Source organism: Pinus tabuliformis, chromosome J (genome assembly GCF_031772625.1).
Source record: "Pinus tabuliformis cultivar Carrire ecotype Pingquan chromosome J, CPIR1, whole genome shotgun sequence".
NCBI classification, from domain to species: Eukaryota; Viridiplantae; Streptophyta; class Pinopsida; order Pinales; family Pinaceae; genus Pinus; species Pinus tabuliformis.
In genome coordinates, this window is record NC_142295.1 from 749,658,236 (window position 1) to 749,667,489 (window position 9,254).

The window sequence follows — 9,254 nt, forward strand, 5'->3', positions numbered from 1 at the left end:
TATCACCCTATAAATTCATAGGTCAGGCACATGCTATGAGGGAATTAATATTAATGGTTGGTTTGTTAGATGAAATAACTCCATGTAGTTAGCGCTGGGTCAGCTAAGTGTCACGCACATGCTATTTGCGAATTGATATAATGGTTTCTTATTATGAAATATAATTCCATGTAATCATGTTCCTCATTTGTGATCACGAGATAATTTCCACACAATCACCCTATAAATTCATTGATCGATTTCATTTTTGCTCACCCTTGGTGTGGAGATTGCACGTTGCCTACGTTTCTTCTCACACTTTCTTTCCTCTGCATCCACCCAAATCATTCCAGCCGGTGGCCATGGGATTTCACGGTGATTCCGAGGCAGAATATGACGCAGTGAAATGCCAATTAACACCCCCTGTAAGTCCGAATGGGTACATTTTCAACACTGCAGAATTTTCACCGTGTGTGCATACCATCTTAGAGTTCGACCATCCCATCGATGTGTCTCACGCCAAGCAAGCCATCTGGGATATCCTGCTGCCTCAGAACGCCCGATTCTCTTGTATCATGGTATGATATATTCCAACTCTTTCCTACTTTTTATATTTATGGACGATTTGTGAATGAACAGCCATAACTGTTATGTTTTTACTATATTGAACTAACCAGGAGCATTTTCCTGTGGTCGCAGACACAGGATGAGAAGGGAGTTGCCCAGTGGGAGAAAACGGAAGTGGATGTGAATGATCATGTTTTTGTTCCCAATTTTCCTCCTGGACTTGAAGACTACACTGAGTATGTGAATGACTATATTTCCGATATGCACCTCCGGCAGCTTCCTCCTTCTCGTCCTCGCTGGGAGTTTCATTTTCTCAACTACGAGACCAGCGCGGCATCAGCGACAGTTATTATCAACCTGCATCATACGCTAGGAGATGGATTTTCTCTAATGTCTTTATTGCTTGCCAGCTCTTCCACGGCTGATAATTGCAGCCGTCCTATTTCTGAAGGCACACAGCTCTTGCCAGAATCTCAGAAATCCCAAATCCGTGGGTTCACCATTCATAATGTATACCAGCGGCTATTAACCGTTATGCTTATAATGTGGTACACACTGCTCGATTTGATGAGCTGTTTATTAAGAGTGAAATGGATGGACGATAGCGAGTTGCCAATTCGGGGGGGTCCTGGAGTGGAGTGGATGCCTAAAGTCACGGCTTCCGCCAGTTTCACAATGCAAGATATTCAACGCATCAAAATGTCCGTTGGAGGGGTAATTTATCAGTATTCAAAACTGTTAGTTTCTGAAACTTTATGCAACTGGATTTCTGTTGGCTGAACTTTGCATTGTTTTTACAGACAGTGAATGATGTGATAATGGCCGTGGTTTTCTATGGACTTCAACGATACCTGCGGCTTACTCTTGGTGGTCCCGGGACCAAATCTGTATTAATCGTTTCTCTTGCTCATTGTGTATTTTCAATGGCTAACTACTGCTAATAGTTTCGAGATTTTCAATACAGACGAGCACAGTGTTGGCGCAGTAGAAAAGCTGAGACTAACGGCGTTGGCCTTGATGAACACGAGAGCCAGGTTCAGCAACAAGGTATAATTTAGTGAAGTTTACTTCTGTCGTTATAGTTCGAATACTATGTTTGCTTTTGTAGGTAACAAATGGAAAAGTGCAGGACATGAAGCAGATGCTTAAACCCAAAAGTGGATCAGCTTGGGGAAACCGTTTTGGGTTTTTACATGTTGGAATACCGATGGAGAAGTTGGATAATCCTCTGGACATTCTTGGGAAGGTCAAAGAAAATCTGGATAGAAAGAAAATGTCGTTTGCAATCTTCATAATGGGCAAAGTACTGGGCTATATAACAAAATTGAAAGGACCACAGGTACATGACTACATCAATTATTATTATCATCTTTCGCAGAGATTAGAGAAGAAATGTTAATTATGATATGTAATGTTGTTGTGATAGGCGTCAGCTAAATGCATGTACAAAACCCTGGTAAATACGACGCTTGCAGTGACAAACATGGTCGGGCCGGGAGAACAGATATCCCTCGCTGGAAATAAGGTTAAAACTCTATATTTCTCGGTTTCGGGTGTTCCTCAGGTTCGATATTACCTTCTCTTTTTATTTTATGTGTGAATCAATGCGTCATAATTTTGTGATTTTCACTGATCAATTCGATTGGAACACGACAGGCGCTTCTGGTGACGAGTACAAGCTACATGGGTAGTTTGAGGGTGCAGGTCATCGCTGCAAAAGGATATGTAGATGCAGACCTGCTCTCCCAGTGCTTTGCTCATTGTTTTCGTGAGATGAAGGAAGCAGCCGGGATCTGAGATTTATTGGTATTTTGATTTTTGAATGATGGGATGGCAGTGTACTCGACTATGCTAACCTGCTCCCCCACGTTGGGGAAGTGTTCTTTGGAGCTATTACATAATAAGGGTAATTAATAAATATAATTGTTTGTTCATTCGAAACTAGCTCTCAACCCGCAGCATTACACTACTCTACAATAGCTCTTGAATATAAAAGGAACTCGGCCGCGCTCGTGATAATGTTCTAGTGCTTCACTGCTTTATCTATCGATATTTATCTATATTTAAATGTTGTGTGAGATACAAATAAAACCTGATTTAAACACATCTAGCATTTGTTAGTAAAATAATATATATATATATATATATATATATATATTATGTATAGTTATTTACTTTTCCTTATTGAGAGATCAGTTCCGAGAATTTTAAGTTTTAGTACATAAGAGTATTACAAATACAGTTTTGAAATAACAAAATATGTAACACTTTTAGATGTGGAAGTAAAAATTGGAATTACAGTTATTATTATTAATGAATTTCTTATGTGTAATTTTGGAAACGGTTAAGAGATTGGAATAGAATGAAGATTTCACAATGATCTCAAGAGAGTTTGGGAAACAGTTGGAGGTAGTTGTTTTCCAGTATTTTTTCTTGTCATGGAGATAAAAGAGTTACTGAGGGACAAACATGGGGTTGGCCATGAGAAGGAGGAACCACCTAAAGGAAGAAGGAAAAGAATATATGAAACTGCCAGAGTGTTTTTCCAGAGCTAGTTTTGAGGAGTTGAAATTCTCCAATTAGATAAATTTTTCTGAAAGTTCCATACTAGACTAGGGTCATGAGGTCTAGGAACTTAGACTAAAAGGTTACATCCAGCGACTGTTAGGGGGGGAACTTGGACGCAATTTCCAGTTCCATTGGAAGGGCGGATTAGCCTCATTCTGGATACGTTCTCTTAGCCAGCTAAGGAATTACAGATAAGTGAACTGCTTATGAGTTATGATTTCTTTTGAGTAAAGATTTTAATTGTGAACCTTGAATTTAACTGTGGATACGTTCTCTTAACCAGCTAAGGAATTACAGATAAGTGAACTGCTTATGAGTTATGATTTCTTTTGAGTAAAGATTTTAATTGTGAACCTTGAATTTAACTATGAATGAGTTGCAGTAAAAGGTTGCTTGCTATTTCTTAAAAGACTTTGTGTTGATTATTATTTGAGTTTAGTCAAAATATGGTATGTAACTCAATGGTCTTGCACTCCAAGAAGATTTAACTATGAACTGGAAAGTTATCCACTTGGCTCTTTGTTCGGATTAGACACTATTGTTATAGTTGACTAGTTAAGTACATTAATTGAAAGTCAGAAATGATACAACATTAGTGATGTACTAGAAAGGAAATTTGCATTGTTCTACGAAAACCTTAATATTTAAGACATAGTAAAGCTGCATTAGACTACTGTAATGGAAATCAATTCCTTGTTTTGTTCCAAGATTAGACCCGAAGCCCAGCTATTACCAACACTCTCTAGAACAATCCAGATTCCAGACTACTGTAATGGAAATCAATTCCTTGTTTTGTTCCAAGGTTAGACCCGAAGCCCAGCTATTACCAACACTCTCTACAACAATCCCCATCGTGGTTAGATTAAGAAAAAAGAGAAGATGCAATACATGAAAAGGCCAAAGAGAAATTCTGCTATGAATAAAATAATTATGAAACCATGTAAATGCGTTAAGGCTAAGAAGTTTTTCTAATTGTCCCAAATACATGCAAATATCCACAAGGGAACCCTTGAATAAGCATAGTTACAAGAACACAAAGTTTCCTTACAAGGCACACATGCAATTTGATTAAATGTTCCTTTTTTCCATGCGATATAATTAAATGTTTTCTTTTTGCCATACAATTTAATTAAATGCTTTCTGTTCTTTATAAAGAAAAAAGACGTAAATTTGCAACTCTGAGTAGTAGTCTTTGGAGGAAACTGGTTATATTCATAGAGTCAAGCAAGGATTTCTACAAAGACAATAATCACACCATAGGGTAAGGGTTGTCTGGAGTTGTAAAGTTCGCAGAACAACATAGAACCCACGAGAGACACCCAGCTTGTCATGATAATAAGAATTAACAAGTATAAATGCAATTTCTGCCATGTAAAACAAACGAAGAAGTTGGGGAGCAAAGAACTGTATTACCAGCCTCGACGAGGGTTTGAAGCTAAACAAAACCATAACCTGTAAACATAAATTCGATGGAAAACATTCTTCTAGCAGATAATATAAAATAAAATGCAGAGCTTCTCGTCGCACAACCCATACAAGCATCCAGGCCCAAGTAGAATTAACAAAAAAGGTGTCCAAATCACATATGACAATTACGATAACTCCTGTATTAACATAGTAGAGCAGGGCCGAAGCCTCAAGTTTAAAAAAAAAAACCTGCACTGTTATAATTTGAACAGGTCCGTGAGCCTTGGACCTTTAAAAAGGAAAATATGTCACACAGTAGCAAGCCGAGGGCCTCAAACCTTCTGAAAATTTGAGAGGCAATTATACAGGCTTCAGTAACCAGCAAATGATCATTACCCAGTTTAGAAGCAATTTCCCCTTTAATATTTAAACAACTCTCAGATAACCAGAGTCGCGGGTAAGTAGACAAGGTATGCTAAACATAGAAAGAAGCAGGGTTGCGCACATTCCAACCTGTAGGTGAAGCACAAGCCTGGCTGGGGGAACCCTCAGAAAACACTTTGTTCGAAAATTGACTTGTAGCCATGCTGCCCACCTGCGATAAGAAAGAACAAACATTAACCATTATGGAGAATCTGAGCTCTTAATTCATTCAATAACTCAATCAAGTTAAAAAGATTCACCTGAATTTGCCGTGAAGGTAAGGATCTCCTTAACTCAGAATCATCACCACGGATGAGTAAAATGAGGGTTTTCATTCACAGACAGTACATAGCCATTGAGTAGCCGGAGCCAACAGAGTTAATGATGGAGCTACCGTAGGAACTCCAAAGAATAATGCCGGTGAAGGATCGGAGAACCGGTGAATACAGAGGAACTCGCAGAGTTGCATGTTGCTTCCAGACTGACGAGGAATGAAGGCCGCCAGCAGCGTTGCATCGGTTAGCTATCCTAACCTTACCTTGATTAACTGTGACGGTCGGATCAACGTCGGGATTACCCATCGTAGGATTGCAGCCAAGTGGCAGTTCTATAGCAGGCTCATCTGGATGTGTGCCTCGGAGCATCGGGAACCAGTCTACTCATTAATCGCATGTAATAATAATAGCTAGATTGTGTATCAAAAATTTAAGTCTATCGTATTTAACCTAATGCATATCCATTGCAATACGATCAAGTGTTATATGTTTACATTTATTGTGTGTCGCCTAAGGTTAAGAGTTTGTATATATAAATGGTGTAACGTGTGAAAGTAAATATTTTTAGTTGAATATGATATTTTATGTTACAAGTGGTAGCTTTCGGGTTGCTACACTAACGTCTGAATGGATAACATTGAATAACAAAAGTAATTACGATACACACAAAAAGAGAGGAAGTTAGAACATCATGAGACATGGATGAATATCGAATAACAAAAGTAATTACAATACACACAAAAAGAGAGGAAGTTGGAACATCATGAGACGAGGAGCAAGATCTGCCCCCTCAGGAGGGACAGCAGGCATAACCCAGAGGTTTGGGTATATTTGGGTGAGACAAATCAGAAAACCAACGCTGCATTACTGGAAACAGTCCAACAACTACGAGTGGAGATGGTGAACTTACAGGAAGACAACAAAAGATTACGATTGGAGCAACAAAAAATTATGAAGAGTTTGTCCGACATGCAGAATCACAAAAATCCTAATCCCAGTCACGATGAAGAAAATAGAACGGAGTCACATAGACAACAAGAGGAACGTCTGGAGTCTGAGGGAAGACAAACTGACCATGAAGAGGAATATGATAACATTTTTGATAAGAAAGGATTCGAGAGATCAAGCCACTAATATACAATGGAGAAGATGAGGAAGCAGCAAAGGCTTGGTTAATTAACATGAACAAATACTTTCAAATATACGAATACAATGATAATTTGAAGGTAAGTTTAGCAATATATTAGTTGCAAAGTAAGGCCACTTTGTGGTGGGAAGAAATTAAAACAGTCAGAGAAATTAGTGAACAAGAAGTCATGTGGAAGCAATTTCAGAAGCATTTTTGATAAAAATAGCTAAAACAACACAATTACTGAAACTCAATTATATATTATGCACAAATGGTGTATGTGCAAAGACACTCACACACATATTTACATTCAGATTACTCTATTAAATAGAGTTTCTGAGATCCAACTTATTCCCAAATTAGATAGAGAGGTTGAGAGAATTTCTCAACCATCACAAACCAACTTCTTAAATATGGAATGTAAGCATTAACTCCAACATCCCCCCTTAATGATTACTTTACATGAAAATAACAAAATAATCAAGCTTATCAGTGGATGCTCCATCAAGTTGCCTCATAACCCTCGAAAAAGTGTAGTTGGCAAGTTGGATTCCCGAGTTCTCTTCCTCAACTCCCGAATCAAGGACCTCCGGAAGTCAATTACTGGACAGCATCTCAATCTGTCGCATAACCTCATTAGGAAACCACTTCCACGTCTACCACTAATGAGAGATCCTTCCCTAGATGTGCAACTTCCATACTATCTGGACAACCATCCATATTGAGCCTTACTGCTACTTGATCTTTAAGTACTGGCATCAGACACATAGTTGAACTGCTGGTTATTTTTAAAAGAGTTTAATAGGTTCACTCTCTTCATTAAATTCATCATCGGAATTCAATTGGTATTCAACTGTGGTTATATTTGCTGATTCTTTCCCTTTTAACACATCACTAGCATGACTTCTGCAATTCCACGCTGTATGCCCAATTTTCTTGCAATAGTAGCATTCAATGTCACCTTTGTTTGCATTTTTCTTTCTCATCCTTGACTTTGTCCACAAGGCATTTTCTACATGAGAGTTCTCTTCGGCATCCTCTGGTTTCAGTCGCTTTTCCTCCCCCAGAAGTGCTGCAATTGTCTCTTGCAATGTTTGTGTAGATATTTGACTCAAAGTGAAAACAACATTACTATAACTTGAAGGAAGACTATTTAATAATACAAATTTAGCATCTTCATCCTCCACTTTAGTCCCAACTTCACTTAATTGTCTTAAAAGAGACATTAAGTTATTTATATGACTGGATATAGGTGTCTCCTCATTCATTTTCAGACTAAATAATTGCAACTTTAGGGAAAATTTTGCATTTGTAGATTTTACACCAAACAATTGAGCCAAATGTTCCCATATTTCCTTTGATGTTTTAGTAAGATCTACATGATGTAATTGTGAATCAGAAAGAGCAAGTCCAATAATAGACTTAGCTTTGTCATCTCTATTTTTCCATTCAAATAACTCTTTGGCATCTGTAGGTGCTGCTTCTGAACCATTCACTATTCCCCACAAATTTTTATTCATTAATTGCAGTTGTATTTTTACTTTCCACGAGGGAAAATTCAAACCACTGAATTTGTCTAACACCATAAACTCCATGATAAAAGATAATACCTTTTCTAGTCAAGATGTTGGAGGCCAAAAACAGCACCGCTCAGGAGATCGCTGCTCAGGCAGAACAGAGAAACGCCCAGTTTCAAACGCTCAGGAGATCGCTGCTCAGGCTGATATTGGAATCGGAGGCAGAACAGAGAAACGCCCAGTTTCAAACGCCACAGACGGAATTAAGAATTTGTTTTGGCCGTGTAGCTAAGATAGGAGGAGTGCAGCACAGCCACGTGATTACTGTAGGTCCGCTTTTACACGTTCCTCGCAATTTCTTTGCGCCCAATTGTTTCTCCTTCGATTCCTGAATGCCGTACCTTCATAGCGATTCCCATCTCATCCGATACGAGCTTGCAGTTGGTGTACTGGTCGGCATGAAGCGGAAACCTCAACAGCGGAACGCCATTGCAGAGACCTTGCAAGATCGAATTCCAGTCACAGGGCGTGAAGAACCCACCGACGGAACGATGCGATAGCAATGCCAAATGATGATGGCGGGACCAGTTAGAAGCGACGACACCCTTATCTTCGATTTGATCAAGAAAACCAGCTGGAAAAATCTCGGATAACGACGCATCAGAATTGACAGTCCCAGTGATAAAAATAGCTCCGATTAACATCCAGATGCACCTCCTCACAACACAGGTTCAGATCTAGCTCTGATACCATGATAAAAATAGCTAAAACAACACAATTACTGAAACTCAATCATATATTATGCACAAATGGTGTATGTGCAAAGACACTCACACAGATTTACATTCAGATTACTCTATTAAATAGAGTTTCTGAGATCCAACTTATTCCCAAATTAGATAGAGAGGTTGAGAGAATTTCTCAACCATCACAAACCAACTTCTTAAATATGGAATGTAAGCATTAACTCCAACAATTTTAAGGACAGATATTTGACTGACCAGTTCTATGATGATAAGACAAAAGAGTTTCATGACCTAACACTGGGACAACAATTTATGGATGTGTTCATAACGAAGTTTACCTCCCTGTTGAAATATGTCCCTTACATGCGAGAAGGGAAGGCTAAAGTCCAGTGCTTCATCAGTGGTTTACCGATCCATATGAAGGAGAAGTTAGAATTTGAAAATCATAAGATGATGGATGAAGCAATTTGGAAGGCTCGAAACCGCTATCAGCAGATGAAGCAAAAGGGCAAGGGCATCAAAAATTAGACAAGTAAGAAAGGGAAAATAAATTTCTCAACCAACAAGAGCACAAAAAATGTCGTTACCAGGTATTCAGGTCGGAAAGGACCAAGTGGACCTATAAATAGGAATCCACAAAAGC

At 38.7% G+C, this 9,254-nt stretch overlaps 2 protein-coding genes and 1 long non-coding RNA gene across 3 annotated transcripts; 1 reads left to right on the top strand and 2 right to left on the bottom strand.

The window, feature by feature from the left end:
* The first annotated feature begins 236 nt into the window (after positions 1–236).
* Positions 237–2,343, top strand: LOC149228897 (medium-chain-alcohol O-fatty-acyltransferase-like). The gene is made up of 7 exons (XM_089380897.1): positions 237–557; positions 679–1,260; positions 1,347–1,413; positions 1,511–1,593; positions 1,676–1,885; positions 1,973–2,110; positions 2,203–2,343. The coding sequence occupies exons 1-7, from the start codon at positions 342–344 to the stop codon at positions 2,341–2,343; spliced, it is 1,437 nt and encodes a 478-aa protein (XP_089237023.1). The 5' UTR covers positions 237–341.
* A 2,316-nt stretch (positions 2,344–4,659) lies between these two features.
* On the bottom strand, positions 4,660–5,474 carry LOC149228898 (uncharacterized). The gene is made up of 3 exons (XR_016247253.1): positions 5,205–5,474; positions 5,035–5,116; positions 4,660–4,862 (listed from the first exon to the last, which is right to left on the bottom strand). It is a non-coding gene; the product is annotated as an uncharacterized LOC149228898 (long non-coding RNA).
* Positions 5,475–8,203: 2,729 nt separating this feature from the next.
* On the bottom strand, positions 8,204–8,569 carry LOC149228899 (UDP-glycosyltransferase 72D1-like). The gene has a single exon (XM_089380898.1). The coding sequence runs from the start codon at positions 8,567–8,569 to the stop codon at positions 8,204–8,206; it is 366 nt and encodes a 121-aa protein (XP_089237024.1).
* Positions 8,570–9,254: the final 685 nt, after the last annotated feature.